General features: G+C 44.4%; 1 protein-coding gene across 2 annotated transcripts in view; it reads left to right on the forward strand.

Moving 5' to 3' along the window:
- BTRC (beta-transducin repeat containing E3 ubiquitin protein ligase) overlaps positions 1–18,231 on the forward strand; it is a 1,279,452-nt gene that overhangs the window by 1,184,025 nt on the left and 77,196 nt on the right. For both annotated transcript variants that reach the window (XM_069239553.1, XM_069239552.1), the window contains one exon: positions 11,041–11,119. In XM_069239553.1, the coding sequence (XP_069095654.1) occupies positions 11,041–11,119 (79 nt within the window). The remainder of the gene's footprint in view (positions 1–11,040; positions 11,120–18,231) is intronic.

Genomic DNA, 18,231 nt, shown 5'->3' on the forward strand with positions numbered 1-18,231 from the left:
TTTTCTGGAGGAGGTACAACTGGAGTACCCCAATCTATCTGATGATGAAATAGAGAACTTAAGGCCTCTTTTACATAAGAGACAAGGATACTATTATTATCACGATCTGTTATTCATCCCCACTAACAGAGTGAGAGAAAAGGCATTACAAATGTGTCATGATTCACCGGTTGCTGGTCATAGAGGCATCAAGGCCACACAAGAACTGTTATCCCGATTTTTCTGGTGGCCTACTTGGAAAAATGATATTGAAACATACGTTCAGGCTTGTCCCACATGCGCTCAAGTCAAGATTCCCCGAACCAGGCCTGCGGGTTTACTCCAGCCCTTGCCGGTTCCGCCAACTCCATGGCACACCATCTCCACCGATTTCATGTGTTCGTTACCACTCTCAGCAGGAAACCGGGTAATCATGGTCACTGTGGACTCTTTTACTAAGATGGCTCACTTCACTGCCTTGAAAAAACTACCTACATCCCAAGAATTAAGCCAGATATTCATTGAACATATCTTCCGTCTTCATGGACTTCCTCATACTCTTATATCTGATAGAGGTCCTCAGTACATTTCCCGGTTCTGGAGGTATTTTTGTAAGACACTAAACATCGATAGAGCTTTGTCATCGGGCTTCCATCCCCAGACCAATGGACAGACCGAGCGTCTGAACCAGGGCTTAGAACAATACCTTCGTTGTTTTTGCAACTCAACTCAAAGCAACTGGAACACTTATCTCCCTATCGCTGAGTTCTCTTATAATAACTCAGTCCATAGTGCCTCCAAGACCACTCCTTTTTTCTGTTCTTATGGTTTTCATCCTACCTCTTTTCCTACTTCTTCTCTGTCTCCCACTCCCTTACCCGCTATTACTCATTTTTCCAAACGTCTTCTACAAATCCATAGACTGATTCGTTCTAATCTCTTACACACCAAGAGATATATGAAGAAAGTAGCAGACAAGAAACGTAGAGCAACTCCGGACTACCTTCCACAGGATAAAGTTTGGCTTTCTTCTAAATTCTTACCCTCACGTCTGTCTCAGAACAAATTCACACCTCGCTATTACGGGCCTTTCCGTATTCTCCAGTTGCTTAATCCCGTCACTGTCCGTCTTCACTTGCCTCACACATGGAAGATTCATCCAGTCTTCCATGTCTCCCAACTCAAACCTTATGTACCAGATCCGTACTCCCGTCAGTTTTCCTGTCCTCCTCCTGTCTTAGTGGATGATGTTCCTGAATATGAGGTTCAGGAGATTTGTGACTCTCGTCTTTTTCACACCCGTCTGCAGTATCTGATTCATTGGAAGGGTTATCCTCTCAGTGAGTGTTCTTGGGAAGATGCATCTTCTGTTCATGCTCCTCTTCTGACTCAGCGCTTTCACCGTTTATTTCCTTTCAAACCAGGGCCTTCGGGAGGGGGGCCTACTGTCGCGCCGCACCGCGCGGCGCGAGCCGAGCGTTCGGCACAAGCCGCGCGTTCGGCTCGGGCCGCGCTTCGCGTCTCTAAGACGCGGCGCGCCCCGAGCCTTTCTTGCACCTTGCGAGGCCCCAGGACTTACTAGGGGCCTCGCGCTGCGCTCTCCCTCCGTCTTGTTGGGGTCTCCTGACCCCTCTTACCTGTTTGGGGACTCCTCTTTCTTCTTTTCTGTCTTTCTTTCTTTTTGGGTCTGTTTTCTCCTCTGTCCTTTATGTCTTTTCCCCTTCCCAGGTTACCTCTGTCTTCCCAGCATTCCTCCTTCCCTATTCTCTATGGTTTCTGCTCCAGTCTATTCTATCTACTTTTCCCTATGCAAGATGGTGTCCTTTTTCTTCCTGTGGGTCACTTCCTGTTTTATGGTATTTAAGGGTGTTTTTTCTTTCCCTCTTTGCGCTGCAACACTCTCTGTTTCAGTTAGTGTCCTCGCTCCTGATTTCCTAGCCCTTGGCTCTGGATTTCGCCATTTCTGTGTTACGTCAGTTCCTTTGATTCCTGTTCCTCTGTTCTTGTTCCAGGAATCCCCTGCGAATCTTCTGGGAGGTTTTTTCCTCTTCTTCTGAAGGGGTTTTTTCCCTCTGGCGCTACTTTCTCACGGTCACGGTCTGTCCTTGGCGTTTCCTCGCCTACAGCACCGTGGCTACCAGAAAGAGTCGCCCCTTTTTGGGACAAAGTCGAACCCTCAAGATCCACGCCTCAAGATCTGCAAACTCCAGGCGCAAGCAGCACGTGAGTCGTGACATCTTCACTGGAGTTATCCTCAGTGATTTCAGAGGTGTTGGTCTCTCCTGTGAGGGAACCAGCATCTCTGACTATTATTTTTGGAGTCAGGGTTTGAGGGACCCTGTTCTCCCTAGATAGGACTGGTAGGGGGGAATTTTCCTCCCAGTCACTATCCTCTTCCTCTGAGTTGCCACCCTCAGAGGGGTTGGCCTTTTCAAACTCTGCCAAAAGCTCCTGGAGCTGTATTTTGGTAGGTTTGGGGCCCATTGTTATTTTCTTTATTTTACAGAGTGACCTTAGCTCCCTCATCTTAAGATGGAGGTAAGGTGTGGTGTCGAGTTCCACCACAGTCACATCTGTGCTAGACATTTTGCTTCTAAAAGTTGGAATACTTTTTAAGAATCTACAACTAGTTCTAGGTTCTAATTCAAACTTTTACAAACTTTTAAACTCTAAAAGAAATGCTAAACAGGATCTAACACAAGGCCCTAGCAGGTCTTTTAAGAATTTAGAAAACTTTTCAAATTGCAAAAATCAATTTCTAATGACAATTTTGGAATTTGTTGTGTGATCAGGTATTGGCTGAGTAGTCCAGCAAATGCAAAGTCTTGTACCCCACCGCTGATCCACCAATGTAGGAAGTTGGCTCTGTATGTGCTATTTCAAAGTAAGGAATAGCATGCACAGAGTCCAAGGGTTCCCCTTAGAGGTAAAATAGTGGTAAAAATAGATAATACTAATGCTCTATTTTGTGGTAGTGTGGTCGAGCAGTAGGCTTATCCAAGGAGTAGTGTTAAGCATTTGTTGTACATACACATAGACAATAAATGAGGTACACACACTCAGAGACAAATCCAGCCAATAGGTTTTTGTATAGAAAAATATCTTTTCTTAGTTTATTTTAAGAACAACAGGTTCAAATTTAACATGTAATATCTTGTTTGAAAGGTATTGCAGGTAAGTACATTAGGAACTTTGAATCATTTCAATTGCATGTATACTTTTCAAGTTATTGACAAATAGCTACTTTAAAAGTGGACACAGTGCAATTTTCACAGTTCCTGGGGGAGGTAAGTTTTTGTTAGTTTTACCAGGTAAGTACGACACTTACAGGGTTCAGTTCTTGGTCCAAGGTAGCCCACCGTTGGGGGTTCAGAGCAACCCCAAAGTCACCACACCAGCAGCTCAGGGCCGGTCAGGTGCAGAGTTCAAAGTGGTGCCCAAAACACATAGGCTAGAATGGAGAGAAGGGGGTGCCCCGGTTCCGGTCTGCTTGCAGGTAAGTACCCACGTCTTCGGAGGGCAGACCAGGGGGGTTTTGTAGGGCACCGGGGGGGACACAAGCCCACACAGAAATTTCACCCTCAGCAGCGCGGGGGCGGCCGGGTGCAGTGTAGAAACCAGCGTCGGGTTCGCAATGTTAGTCTATGAGAGATCTCGGGATCTCTTCAGCGCTGCAGGCAGGCAAGGGGGGGGTTCCTCGGGGAAACCTCCACTTGGGCAAGGGAGAGGGACTCCTGGGGGTCACTTCTCCAGTGAAAGTCCGTTCCTTCAGGTCCTGGGGGCTGCGGGTGCAGGGTCTCTCCCAGGCGTCGGGACTTTGGATTCAAAGAGTCGCGGTCAGGGGAAGCCTCGGGATTCCCTCTGCAGGCGGCGCTGTGGGGGCTCAGGGGGGGACAGGTTTTGGTACTCACAGTATCAGAGTAGTCCTGGGGTCCCTCCTGAGGTGTTGGATCTCCACCAGCCGAGTCGGGGTCGCCGGGTGCAGTGTTGCAAGTCTCACGCTTCTTGCGGGGAGCTTGCAGGGTTCTTTCAAGGCTGCTGGAAACAAAGTTGCAGCCTTTCTTGGAGCAGGTCCGCTGTCCTCGGGAGTTTCTTGTCTTTTCGAAGCAGGGGCAGTCCTCAGAGGATGTCGAGGTCGCTGGTCCCTTTGGAAGGCGTCGCTGGAGCAGGATCTTTGGAAGGCAGGAGACAGGCCGGTGAGTTTCTGGAGCCAAGGCAGTTGTCGTCTTCTGGTCTTCCTCTGCAGGGGTTTTCAGCTAGGCAGTCCTTCTTCTTGTAGTTGCAGGAATCTAATTTTCTAGGGTTCAGGGTAGCCCTTAAATACTAAATTTAAGGGCGTGTTTAGGTCTGGGGGGTTAGTAGCCAATGGCTACTAGCCCTGAGGGTGGGTACACCCTCTTTGTGCCTCCTCCCAAGGGGAGGGGGTCACAATCCTAACCCTATTGGGGGAATCCTCCATCTGCAAGATGGAGGATTTCTAAAAGTCAGAGTCACCTCAGCTCAGGACACCTTAGGGGCTGTCCTGACTGGCCAGTGACTCCTCCTTGTTGCTTTCTTTGTTCCCTCCAGCCTTGCCGCCAAAAGTGGGGGCCGTGGCCGGAGGGGGCGGGCAACTCCACTAAGCTGGAGTGCCCTGCTGGGCTGTGACAAAGGGGTGAGCCTTTGAGGCTCACCGCCAGATGTCACAGCTCCTGCCTGGGGGAGGTGTTAGCATCTCCACCCAGTGCAGGCTTTGTTACTGGCCTCAGAGTGACAAAGGCACTCTCCCCATGGGGCCAGCAACATGTCTCTAGTGTGGCAGGCTGCTGGAACTAGTCAGCCTACACAGACAGTCGGTTAAGTTTCAGGGGGCACCTCTAAGGTGCCCTCTGGGGTGTGTTTTGCAATAAAATGTACACTGGCATCAGTGTGCATTTATTGTGCTGAGAAGTTTGATACCAAACTTCCCAGTTTTCAGTGTAGCCATTATGGTGCTGTGGAGTTCGTGTAAAACAGACTCCCAGACCATATACTCTTATGGCTACCCTGCACTTACAATGTCTAAGGTTTTGTTTAGACACTGTAGGGGCACAGTGCTCATGCACTGGTACCCTCACCTATGGTATAGTGCACCCTGCCTTAGGGCTGTAAGGCCTGCTAGAGGGGTGTCTTACCTATACTGCATAGGCAGTGAGAGGCTGGCATGGCACCCTGAGGGGAGTGCCATGTCGACTTACTCATTTTGTTCTCACTAGCACACACAGGCTTGTAAGCAGTGTGTCTGTGCTGAGTGAGGGGTCTCTAGGGTGGCATAAGACATGCTGCAGCCCTTAGAGACCTTCCTTGGCATCAGGGCCCTTGGTACTAGAAGTACCAGTTACAAGGGACTTATCTGAATGCCAGGGTGTGCCAATTGTGGATACAATGGTACATTTTAGGTGAAGGAACACTGGTGCTGGGGCCTGGTTAGCAGGGTCCCAGCACTCTTCTCAGTCAAGTCAGCATCAGTATCAGGCAAAAAGTGGGGGGTAACTGCAACAGGGAGCCATTTCTTTACACAGACCACTGGTGCAGCAATGACCAGCAGGTGGCCGTCACCCCTGCCCAGTCGGTGGCTTGCCAAGAACCCCCCCACCCTCGTGCCCTGCCTGCAGCACCTATGTGACCCCAGGGTCCCTCCATACAGTTCAATTGAGAACCCGACGCCCTGTTTACACACTGCACCCGGCCGCCCCCGTGCCGCTGAGGGTGTGTTTTTTTTGCCTACTTGGGGCTCCTCCAGTGCTCCTTCAAACCCCACTGGTCTGCCCTCCGACAACGTGGGTACTTCCCTGCAAGCAGACTAGAACCAGAGTACCCCCTACCTCCATAGAGGCCCATGATGTTTTGGCTCCTTTTTGACCTCTGCACCTAACCGGCCCTGTGTTGCTGGTGCTGGGTGTTTGGGGTTATTTGAACCCCTAACGGTGGGCTACCTTTGCCCCGGAGAATAAACCTGTAAGTTTGTTACTTACCTCAAAAACTGTACTTTAGTTACCTCCCCCAGGAACTGTTGAAAATTGCAGTGTCCACTTTTAAAATAGCTTTTTGCCATTTTAAAGAAAACTGTGTACATTGTTGATTCTATTCAAAGTTATAAGTATTACTATGCAAAGTACCTTTCATTTAATGTACTAACCTGCTAAATAAATCTTGTGGTTCTAGAAATAAATTTACAAAATAATATTTTTCCATATAAAAACCTATTGGTCTGGAGTTAAGTCATTGAGTGTGTGTTTTCACTTATTGCTTGTGTGTGTACAACAAATGCTTAACACTACCCTCTGATAAGCCTAACTGCTTGACCACACTACCACAGATAGAGCATTAGTATTATCTATTATTGCCTCTGTCAAGCCTCTTGGGGAACCTCTGGACTCTGTGTGCACTATATCTCATTTTGATATAGTATATACAGAGCCAGCTTCCTACACTCTCTATATACTTTGTTAAGAGTTTACGAATGTCATAGCACTTGATGATATACACACATGCACACACACACATGCACACAGTAGCTAAACAAGCATTGGCAAAGCCAATAGGTTTCTCCTCTACGAAATCTATTGACTTTGTCAATGTTTTTTAGACACGTCACATAGCAGCACTACCTGCTGCGCAGCATGTCTTAAATTTTAAAATAAACACTATGATGCGGTCACTGCTAAACTTTAATGCGGTCAATGCTGGCCAGGTTATATATCTTTTTTTTTTACTTTAAGACATGCTCATAGCAGCTAGCACCGCTGTGACGTGTCAAAAAGAAATTGCCAACACCAATAGATTTTGTAGAGGCAAAACCTATTGGCTTTGCCAATTCTTGTTTTTAAATCTCTTCTCCCTTGTCATCATTATCAATCATGCGCTAAGTCCCTATAGTGTACAGTGTTTTAAAGAAAAAATGTAACTTTAATCTCCCTACTATTTGAAAACACTCCTCTTCAATATTTGTTTTTTCACGAATCTTGAATAACTACCTACTTTTTATTGCTTTGAGATGAAGAATTAATACTGCAGGAGTCGTGTTCCACCCCATTCATAGTGCCACTCCAACTGTGCAGAGTTGCGTGATGCACCGCATAACTCCAGAACTCAAACTCAATCTCTTTCCTCTGAACTTAATCAGGCTTAGTTTTCTGTGTCTTGATTTCCCAGGTCGAGCAGCAAAGTTGCAACAATTCTGGGAATTCAAGGAGGCCATGGATAGAATTTTCAAAATCCAACAGTATTCCTCCAGAGAACTTTTGGGCCATAAAGATCTGAGGTGGCCTCCAGTCAGTCTGACAATGGCAGATTCATCCCTGCAACTGACAGTGACACTCAAACTTGTCCTGAGGTCAGCCCCTCGTTTGCTGTTGGTACGAAAGCCACAGCCCTTCACAAAGTCCCTGGGAGGGACAAAGTGGGCATGGTCTTTTCAGACTTCAAAGAGAAAACCTGCAGTAACTTCCACTGTCGCTTTGCATCAACCTCATTTACACTGATTCTGATCCAGAGGTGTTTCCACAAAAGGGTCATGATGATAAAGAGGACACCAGCGATATCTATGATGACAAAAATGTATCCCTAAACTTACAGGATGCTACTGGATTGGACAGATCACCTAACACTCGCCTCCACTCACCCCGACCACATATGGCTACTAAAGAATATGCCTTCTTTGCAACTGTCATTAGGAGAGCAGCAGTCTTAGACCTGACTTCTACATCCATTGAGATTAAAACAAATGTACTCATGGAGATCCTTCGTCCAAGACAAATAGCACAGGAGCCCTCACAGGCAAACAATTGCGCAAAAACAGGATCTTTTCCCTCTTGTAAAAAAGCAGATTGCAGATGGCACAGGCCTGCTGTGAGTGACCCTGCCTACCTTCTACACATGCCGCCCCGAAAAGTCAGATCTTCAACAGTCGATTAAATCCCTGTGCATTTCTGTGGACACAAGTTGCCTCCAGGGGAGATTCTCCCATGTGCTGTAGGACATAGTAGCGGTGATCTTGCCAGCTGTCCCGGATTACATTTGGCCCAACCTGCAGCGCCTTATCCAAGACAGTGAAGTAGCAAGAAGGTAATCCATGAGATCAGATCTGAACACTACCAACTGCTTGCATAAGGGAGTTTAGACCAGTAAAATGCTTCGGCTACATAGTGGGGTCATGGGTCCACTTCCAGAGACGCAGCACCTCTGGAAATGGTTAAATCATCATGGCATCTTCCTGATTGTACAACACCTGACAAGATCTTTAAATGCCAGAGTAGACACACTGAGCTGACATTGCCTACTGGATCCCAAACAGTGGCTTCACTTTGAGGTAGCACAGGAGTCTTCCAGCAATCTGGAGAACCCTGGCTTGATCTTTTTGTGCATTGGCCTTCCCAAGGCAGCTCTCACTTGGAGTTGCCTTTCTCTTGGGTTGGAGCTAAGGTTCTCAAGAAGATCAGAAACAAAGGGGAACTTGTCATCATAGTGGCTCCAGATTGGGCAAGGAGAGTGTGGTACCCGGAACTCCTGGCCATGAGCATCTGTTGTCCCATCTCTTTGGAACAAGCTCCTGTCACAGCAGCAGGGCAGGGTTCTGCACAACCTACACCTCCATGCATGGAGACTGAGCAGCAGACGTTGATGGCATTCTGTCTTCCTCCTAAAGTGGTGGGTGTCATTGTGGCAGCCAGGCGTCCCTTCACCAATACTGTTTATGCTGGAAGAAGTGAGTTGTGTGCTGTTCTTCCCTTAACTTTCAGCATTTACAGCTGATATATTGTTATTTTCTTCTTTCTTTAGCCCAGCAGGGTTTTTCTTCGGCAGCATTTCAAGATTATTTGTCAGCCATTTCAGCTTTTTTGTCTACCTGATCAGCCATCTCTTTTCAAATCACCCATTGCGATGTGTTTTTGAAGTGGCAGATTCATATGTTTCTGCCATTCGTGGTGCCGCGGTGGAACCTTAATTTGGTTCTCACCTTTCTCATGTTCCCCCCCTGCTTGAACTAATGCAAAGCTGTTCCCTATGTCACTTGACATCATAAACAGCATTGCTCAATGCGATTACCTCATCTTGTCGCATGAGCAAATTACAATTTCTGTCTGTCCGGCAGCCATTCAGTAACTTCTACTCATACCAACTGGTTCTCCAGATAAAAGCTGCCTTTTGTCCCAAAGGTGATCACACCCTTTCACGTAGGGCAATCAATCATCCTACCGTTTTTCTTTGCCTCTCCACATCACCCCAAGGAAGAACAATGATTCCATCGTCTTGTTCCCAAAAGGGTCCTTCGCTTTTACATTGATCACTCCAGGGAACAATAGATGGACACTTAGCTCTTTGTTGGTTCTCTGGAGAGAGAGGAAAGGCAAAATACAACAAAAGAGGACCATCTCCAGATGAATTGTCTTGTGAATCAAGATCTGCTATGGACTAGCCAAGAAGCTTCCTCTAGAAGGCTTACGTGTTCATTCCACCAGAACAAAGGCTTCTATCATGACGCTGGTTTGCCGTGTGCCAGTCTCGGACATTTATCAGGTTGCTACGTGGACATCAGTACATATGTTCATGAAGCATTGCTGTCTGGCTAGCCAGTTCTGGTGTGAGGGGAACTTTGCCAGATCTGTCCTGCAGGATTTCTGGCATGAGCGATTCCAGTGACTCACAGGTACTGCTTTGATATCTATTCACAAGGTAAGAAACCTACCATCAGAAGACAAAGTCATTTACCTTCAGTAAGGCTCTTTCCGGTGGCTACTCTATCTAACCACAGATTCCTTACTGAGCAACCCACCTCCCCATTCTGTGTAATGGACCTATCCAGTTCATACTTTTAAGATTCCGATCTAGAGATCACCACACTGGCATAATCTGGTTTCTAATGGCTCTGTGTCCAGAGATCAGAAAGAAAATGACAGAGTGTGGAGGTTGAAGCTCTGTAGGGGCCCCAATGTCACCTGTACAGTGGAATAGAGCCATACAACGCCACCTACCGACACAATGAGTTGTTACGAAACTCTTCTGGATCCAGTCTGCCACCTGCAGGTATTCACAAGTTGAGAAAAGAATGGTTAGATAGAGTATCCACCAGAAAGAGCATTAGCGAAGGTAAGTAACTTTCCATTCTTTCTGTAATGAATGGTGTCCTGGGTGTCAGACACCCCTATTTTGACACACATAGGTCAAAGAAGCCTCAAAAAACGTGATTGGCAATTATTATACAAGTAAAGGCAAGCGAGTTTTTTTTTTTTTTTTTGCTGATTCGCAGCCACAATAAAGGATGCTGTGCACCTCACCTGCTCTTCAAACCTGGCCACTCAATGGCCCTCCGTGAAGTTCGGCCTGTGGCCGGATCTACACAAGCCTAACTAGCACATAAGCTATGAGATGCACTTGTGAAAAACCCTGCTGTCAGCATGTGTGACAGAATGTGGCATTGTCGGTGTTCGGCATGGCCTTGCCATACCTGTTGTTTAATTTGAGCAGAACAATACATTTTAAACCTGCATTTTTTTTCCAGGTAGCACTGATATATATGCCTTCAGAAAACATGCGCGATGCTTGGGAGTATATTCAAGCTATCATCATATGTTTGTAAATACATTAAATTAAGTCATTCTTTGCTGCTCTCTCTATCCTGCTGTAGATAATCATGATGGCCAGTAAAAGTAAACAGGCAACAGGATAATTTGTAGCTTTTTTAATTTGGTGAGATCTGGAAAAAGTCTGAATGTGGGTATGCAGTAGAGACAGTGTTAGATATTATTCAGTGATTTAAGAAAGTACTTGACAATATAGCAATCTACACAAATTTATATTGACCTCTCCACCAAAAGACACTAGCTGAACTTCAACATAATTACCCACAATATTGTGTATTGGTTAGATTTGTTTTTTCTTGTAATTGATGTGAGGTACAAGTCTCTCGAGCACAAAGGTTCATGTTTTTAATGAGCCACTGTAATCAAACAAAGGTGTGTTCTTATTCATGATTTGTAAAATATACCAGTCCATCTAGTATATGTATTTTAACAAGCACTGTTATGTGCCCTTTTCCACTAGGAAAATAAAAGTATGGGATTTAGTTGCTGCTTTGGATCCCCGAGCACCCGCAGGAACTCTGTGTCTGCGGACACTAGTGGTAAGTTCACAAATTTGGAGAAAGGAATATGTTTTTAGTTATATTATGTTAAGTTTACTTGCAAAGCGCACACTCATTAATGGTTTTTTGGCGCTGACTCACATAAAAGAGGCTTGCTTGTCTTTTAAAAATCTGAAAGGCTCGAACAAAGATACCTTGTTTTCAACAGGCGTCCAAACTGATTGAGATTAATTATGGCACAAAGTGTGTTAAGCAAAGAGTTCCAACATTAGGTACTGCAAACCGAAAAGCTTTTGCCACCCTGTCTGACTTTATTGAGTTTGGGGCAGTTAACAGATTGTCTGCGGCAGAACAAAGAGTTCTTGGCGGTATCAATCTTTTCAGTTGTCTGCTTATAAAGGCAGGAGCGCATCCATAAAGGGATCATTTGAGAGTGCACTGGATATTGAATTGCACACACTCTTTTATGGGGTGCCAGTGGTGCTGAGAGAGAAGGGTCTGGGTGTGGAAACATTGAGTTCCCAGGACCAGCATAACTCCTTGTTGTGGCCACAGGGAAATGAAGTTTATCCATCTCAAGAGGCCAGTATGTGTCAAGCCAAAGATTTTCATTGCCATTAACCATAGCAGTATTTTACGGGAGTGATCTGGTAGGTTGAGACTGTTCATTTAAAAAGGTATAAAATAATTTCAGGGTGGCAACTTCAATAGGCGTGCATCTGGGGCATTTGTGTAGAATACAGTGGTCCACAGTCTCAACTTTGGCGCATTCATGTAGAGATATCTATAGTCAATAATTATGTTAGCTGGGGCAAACTACTTATTATTCAATACCCACACACGCACAACGAGAACTGATAACTTCCTCTAACATGTAACATTATAAGTGGGAGATGATTCTCCTTTTCCATCCACGTTAACGTATGGAGTATACCTCATTTTCTCCCTCTAATATGGTGCCCATTTTTTAATCGTGACTTTTGTTCCCCCTTTTGTATTGGCAACTTATTGTAGACCGCCAGAGTGAAACTAGGGATCGTTAAAGTTCCCCTAAAATGGCACCCGCGACCTCAGAACTGTAGTCCCATTTCTATTTTTCATTTTTTTCATTATGACAGTGAATAAAGGACGGACTAACGAACATGCCGTCCTGCTTACACGCCGATTGAGGAGTGAGATTCAAACTCCCTACACGGCACCCTGTGTCTTTTCCATTTTGGTAAGAGGGACCGTCTTACCACATATCTGCAAGCTAGCGATGGGGGAGTATATGGTAGCATGCTTACAGGATTATACAGACTGTATACTATTGTCATTTCGTTTTAGATGTTTTGCAGGGCTTACACGCCCATACGCCTTACTGTAATTACACGAGGGAACAGGGAGCTTAACACTGAACTCCCGTTACGAACACTGCATCCTCTTATATTGGGTAGGTGTCAATTCTTACTGTATCACAGCAGTTAAGCCGATTTTTCACTCCCCTTTTTAACTATAGTAGTTATTATGTTTCAGATCGGTTTTAGATGAATTTTAAGAAAGTGTAAAACTAAAATACTTTCACAACGGTCATCGAATACAACTGCACCACTACTATCATAGGTACGATTCATCATACATCTTTTTTACTTCTCTAAATTTTCTGAGGTCACAAACATGGAGCAATTGAGATCACATTTCCAGCTAGAGTAATCAGCACTATTTGTACGGCGGGTTTCTCTCTATATAGTCTGACCTATTTGCTACTTTTTCTGCTTTTCATCATTTCACGTGTGCATCATGTATGACTATAAATGTGTATTTTTATCTTTGACAAACCTAACAATATTAAGACGAGACTTACATATGCTATCTACTCCGGTTTATTAATCATAATGTATTAATGTGGCTCCATGCACGACCGACACTTCAAGTCATAATTGTCACGTGGTGTTGGTGAAGGATTTTGGCTACTAAATTTGCCTAATGTTAATCACCAGAACTATATGTAAAACTTGCTTGTAAATTGGTCATAAATTATGTCTTTCACAGATCTGAGGAAGTCAATGTCAATGAAACTATTCTCTCATAAGATGAAACACATGTTGGCTGTTTGTTGTGCTGACCAGGCTGTTGTTGTGCTGACCATATGTGAAAAACATCACAAGAATAAACACAACATGAACGTAAAGTACTGATTTTGGACTACGTAATTTACAAAACCAACTCCAGATACACCTAAAGACACGGACTTGGAGTTATATCATTTCACGAGTGCTTTGGTTTCTTGCAATCACAGTCTCAAGCATTGCTGATCGATCCAGAGAATTAGGGCATTGATTTTACCTAGATCAGCTTCCAGTTTCAAGTCACCCTGTGCAGCAAGGAGAAAATTCTCAATGCTTTGGGCCAGCCTGACAGCCCTGTCCCAAAAGATGTGGCAACATGAAGGTGTGGGCTTAGTTATTTTGCAGTGTAGTTCTCAAACAGTATGCTGGCTGTTGTTTTTTATTTTGTTTTTTGGAGTAATTCTTTATTGATTTTATAGCAACTTACAGTATCATATTGCAGTATAGAGACCTTGTGTTTTCCTCCATAACGTTTACAATCAATGAGATCATACCATTAACATGTATTGAGTCTTAGGATACATATAGAATAACATTAACATTTGCATATGAGGTCTACTACCTGGGTCACATTTAGGGGACCATGTTCTGGGGCAACACTAAGCTCTCGGCAGGGTGAGGCAGAGGGCTGACTCATAGACTGTACGCTATAACCTATTGAATGAAGTACAAGAAGGCCCATGGGTCACCTGGCTGTTGTTAATACATATATCTTTCTTAATTTTTGCATATTAGAAGGATCAACTCCAGATTGTTTAAATAATGGAGTGACAGTGGCTGATTTAAAAGAATGTAGAGACCTTAATTCTAATGAAGAATTTCAGAAGCAATTTTAAAATGCTATAAGTTTCAACCTAGACAGAATTTGAGCATTTTTTGTATTATGCCAGACTGGTCGACAGACCAATAATTTAAAGTCTCCTATGATGAGCAGTTTTGAGTGTAATTAGTTTCTGAAATTCTGCTGCATTCTTTATTATAGAACCATTTTTTAGTAGACAAAGGGGGTGATTCTAAGTCTGGCGGGCGGCGGAGGCTGCCCGCCAGACTTCCCCCTCCAAAATACCGCTCTGCGGTCGGAAGACCGCTGAGGGTATTCTGGGTTTTGCACTGGGCTGGCGGGCGACCACCAAAAGGCCGCCCGCCAGCCCAGTGCAAAACTACCTTCCCACGAGGACGCCGGCTCCGAATGGAGCCGGCGGAGTGGGAAGGTGCGACGGGTGCAGTGGCACCCGTCGCAAATTTCACTGTCTGCAATGCAGACAGTGAAATTCTTTGTGGGGCCCTCTTACGGGGGCCCCTGCAGTGCCCATGCCATTGGCATGGGCACTGCAGGGGCCCCCAGGGGCCCCACGACAACCCATACCGCCATCCTGTTCCTGGCGGGCGAACCGCCAGGAACAGGATGGCGGTATGGGCTGTCAGAATCCCCATGGCGGCGCATAATGAGTTTACACAATGCGTGGATGCAGAGTCACACTTTTCTAGAACTCAGAAAGAATTCCATCAGTACATCTGCGATCCAGTACGCACGATACAAGCAATGATAAATGTCAGTACTTCCTCCCATGTGAACCTACTTAAGCATGTTCCTACACTCCCGACAAAATTATGAATGTTCTCTCACAAACGCCACACTGAATATGGAGGTATTCCTGCTTTTGAGAGGAGTAAATCTCTGACCCATGGATGGTGTGAATAGGCCGTTAAAATGTTTGTGAATAGCTTCTGGTCCACGAGTTTGTTGGTATTAACTTTGCATGACATTCCTGCCTGGGCTGGCTCTTCTCCGCATCTGAGAGCAGGAGCACAACTCCTTCCAAGTAATGTTACTCTGGAATGGTGTAATATTACATGTACATACGTCGATTTGTACTCATAAATCGTGGCATTTGTACCCTATTTGTATCTGGGGGTGGGACTTGGGCGAGGGTTGGTAAATTACTTCGTGAATCAGCCCTATATTTGTCAAATAAGGGCTTTTCACTCTGTGTAAGTAATCTCAGCTTCAACCACAAGCTGTTACAAAATTCCAAAGGTCGTAGAAGAGGCCCTTCGCTTAATAGCATCATAAAAAAGGAAACTAATGGGGAATTAATTGTACCTGTGCATGCCTGAGAAATTTCAATGGATTCCAAAAGTGTTTTAATAATATTGGGCTAGATTTATGAAGCACTTTTAGGTTCGAAAACGGACCCTTTGAGAATGATTGGGAAAATATTTTTTTTAAGCAGGCAGTGGTTCCATGGACCACTACATACTCTTAAAAAAATGAAACTTCAAAGTTTCATTTTGTTTTCTTTTTGAACGCCTCTTAGTTTCCTTTAAGGAAAACAGGCTGCATTTGAAAAAAAAGGATTGCTTTATTTAAAAGCTATCACAGACATGGTGGTCTGCTGACCCCAGCATGGGCATCATCCCTGTGATGGCTGTGATTCCTAATGGGTTGCAAATTACGACACACCTCATTATTATTCATGATGTAGGTCTATTTGCAAAACATCATGAATTGCAAATGAAACTCCAAAGAGTTTCATACATTAGAAATAGCGGTTTCCTAACTGATTCGCAAGAAATCGCAATCACTATTTCAAGTATTTCAAGTCTTTGTACAAGTATCCCATTGACTTTTGTTAAACCAATACCCAATCTCCTACTGATGAAAGCTGCAATACAAACTACAAATGAGCTTTGGCTCTAAAAGACTGAGCTTCTGGCTTTGACTGCTTTTTTCACTGCTATTTACAAGAGCAGGCATGGCCGGCAACTCTGCAACAGGTTTTCTATTGAAGAAAAGTCTTTGCAAGATGCCGCAAGTGCGCACACGTGCATCGTGGTAGCTACTACTGGAAACATTATTGCCGGATATAAAGCCTATGAACAGTGTACCGACCTCACTGGAGACAGAACACTATGGGGGTTATTACAACTTTGGAGGAGGTGTTAATCCGTCCCAAATGTGACGGATATACCACCAGCCGTATTACGAGTTCCATAGGATATAATGGACTCGTAATACGGCTGGTGGTATATCCGTCACTTTACCGTCACTTTTGGGACGGATTAACACCTCCTCCACAGTTGTAATAACCCTCTATGTCTATTCATTGGAGAAAAAGCATAATTTCAGTACATATACTGTACTTACATTTATGCAAGTGGAATCTTAAAATGGCAGCCAGTCATGTGCCATGCAGTCATGTTTTTCACAGTTCATCCAGCTCCAGGGCATTCTGATGAGAGCCACAAGGAAGTCAATTCAAACATTTACAATATGAACATTATGAAACAACTCATTATTGCCCCCTCTTGTCTGCCACGTTAGATCGTGCCAACATGGTTTGCATTCAGCCATCTCTCAGCCTTAAGTGTGACCACCTGCTCTTATTGTACAGCTCTGTATTACATTGGAAATTGCATAGAAATAAAACAACTTGCTAAATGAGGAAGCAGGAGATAGACATAGAGAGAGAGGGGGAAGGGTGTGAAATTATATGGAACCTGACAAATTATTTACTTTGCCCTTTACTGAGAACCAAGTGCTATAAGGGCTAGCTTTTTGAAGTCATGAGGTGTTCGAGGCTGTGTGTGTGTGATGTTATGTCTTCTGCCCCTTGCATTTTGGTTGTTTTCCCCGCCTGGACTGTAGGTCACAAAATGCACTGTGGCACTAAATAAGAATACAAATAAATACACCATATGCAGGCTGCTATTTGTTTATTGATTAAAAAATAATATATTTATCATATCATAGCACAAAAATACTAATTTTCACTTTTTTATGCTTTGCCTTTAATGTTGAATGGAAATTGCATTTATTGCTAAATTCAGCCTGATTGCATCTTTATGTCCCAATCCCTAATTTTTACGTATGTTTGTTTTCAAATAATTCCTTTGGGAGTCTCTTGCAGCATACATTGCTTACTCATTGTTTGAGGGAAGCTCTGCTGCCCTGTTGTGTTTTACACATTTTATTCCTAGTCTCACTCACAAGTATTACCATTAGTAGTGGTTAATTGCCAGATACATTGTAAATAACGCAGATCTGCCTGACCCAATCTTACACTTATATTTTTTACACTGATAAGTACATAGGTCAGGATGCACTAACCGGATATCCACATCAAAAAGGATCAATGGTAGTTTCTAAACCTCGCCATACCCACAGCCAACCCCACACAACTATTATGGGGTTATACAGTAGGCATACGGAAAGTTAAGTGGTGTACCACAGAGAAACAGAGGCACTGGATATTATCACATGATTTATTCCATAGTTGGGCCTAATCTGTAATACAGTAGCGTTAAAGGATAATTTTAGTATTACTATAGTTTAAACACTGAGGCTTTACCTTGGAGTGTTCCCTGGGATATACCTACTGTCACTTAATGTATTTCCACTCTCTGTTATAATTTGGAACTCAATCTTTCTTCTACGCTGAAATGCAATTAAAGTCAATGTAGTAACTGAATATTAATAACAATCAGGATTACAATACTCTTGTTTACTAGCTACATTGAATATTAGGAAATAATGTTTCATGCTTGAATTACATTCGAGTGACAGGTTTATAACTATAACATGAAAGCATTTGTTAGTTCCTACCCAAGACCACCACCCACGAAGCGGTTTTCCCATCCTCCCGCTTCCCAGCTGACCGGACCCCCCACTTCCCTCGCCTTCTTAATGGCAGCTGCAGCACTGTGAGAGGGCATCTCCACTGACCTCCTGGTCAGCATCTGTCGCCCTCACCAGCTCCTCCTACTGCTGCTGCTGCTGTTGCCTCTCCCTAGGGAACAAACTGAGAGCCTGCCTGACTCTCAGTTCAAGGCCCTCCTCCACCCACAGGCTCTTGCCTGCGCCTCACCCCTGGTGGCCTAGTGGCCATCTACAAGTAAATATCTTCTGTCTCTCTTTATCTCTCCTTACTCCTGCTTTTATACTTCTGCCTTTTACCTCTTTTTTCACTTCTTTTTTTTCTGTCTCTTCTCTTTCTTTTCTGTCTTTTCTGTTACCCTCTCCCTCCCGCATCACTGCTGCCG

This window comes from Pleurodeles waltl, chromosome 6 (assembly GCF_031143425.1).
Source record: "Pleurodeles waltl isolate 20211129_DDA chromosome 6, aPleWal1.hap1.20221129, whole genome shotgun sequence".
In the NCBI taxonomy this organism is placed as follows: Eukaryota; Metazoa; Chordata; class Amphibia; order Caudata; family Salamandridae; genus Pleurodeles; species Pleurodeles waltl.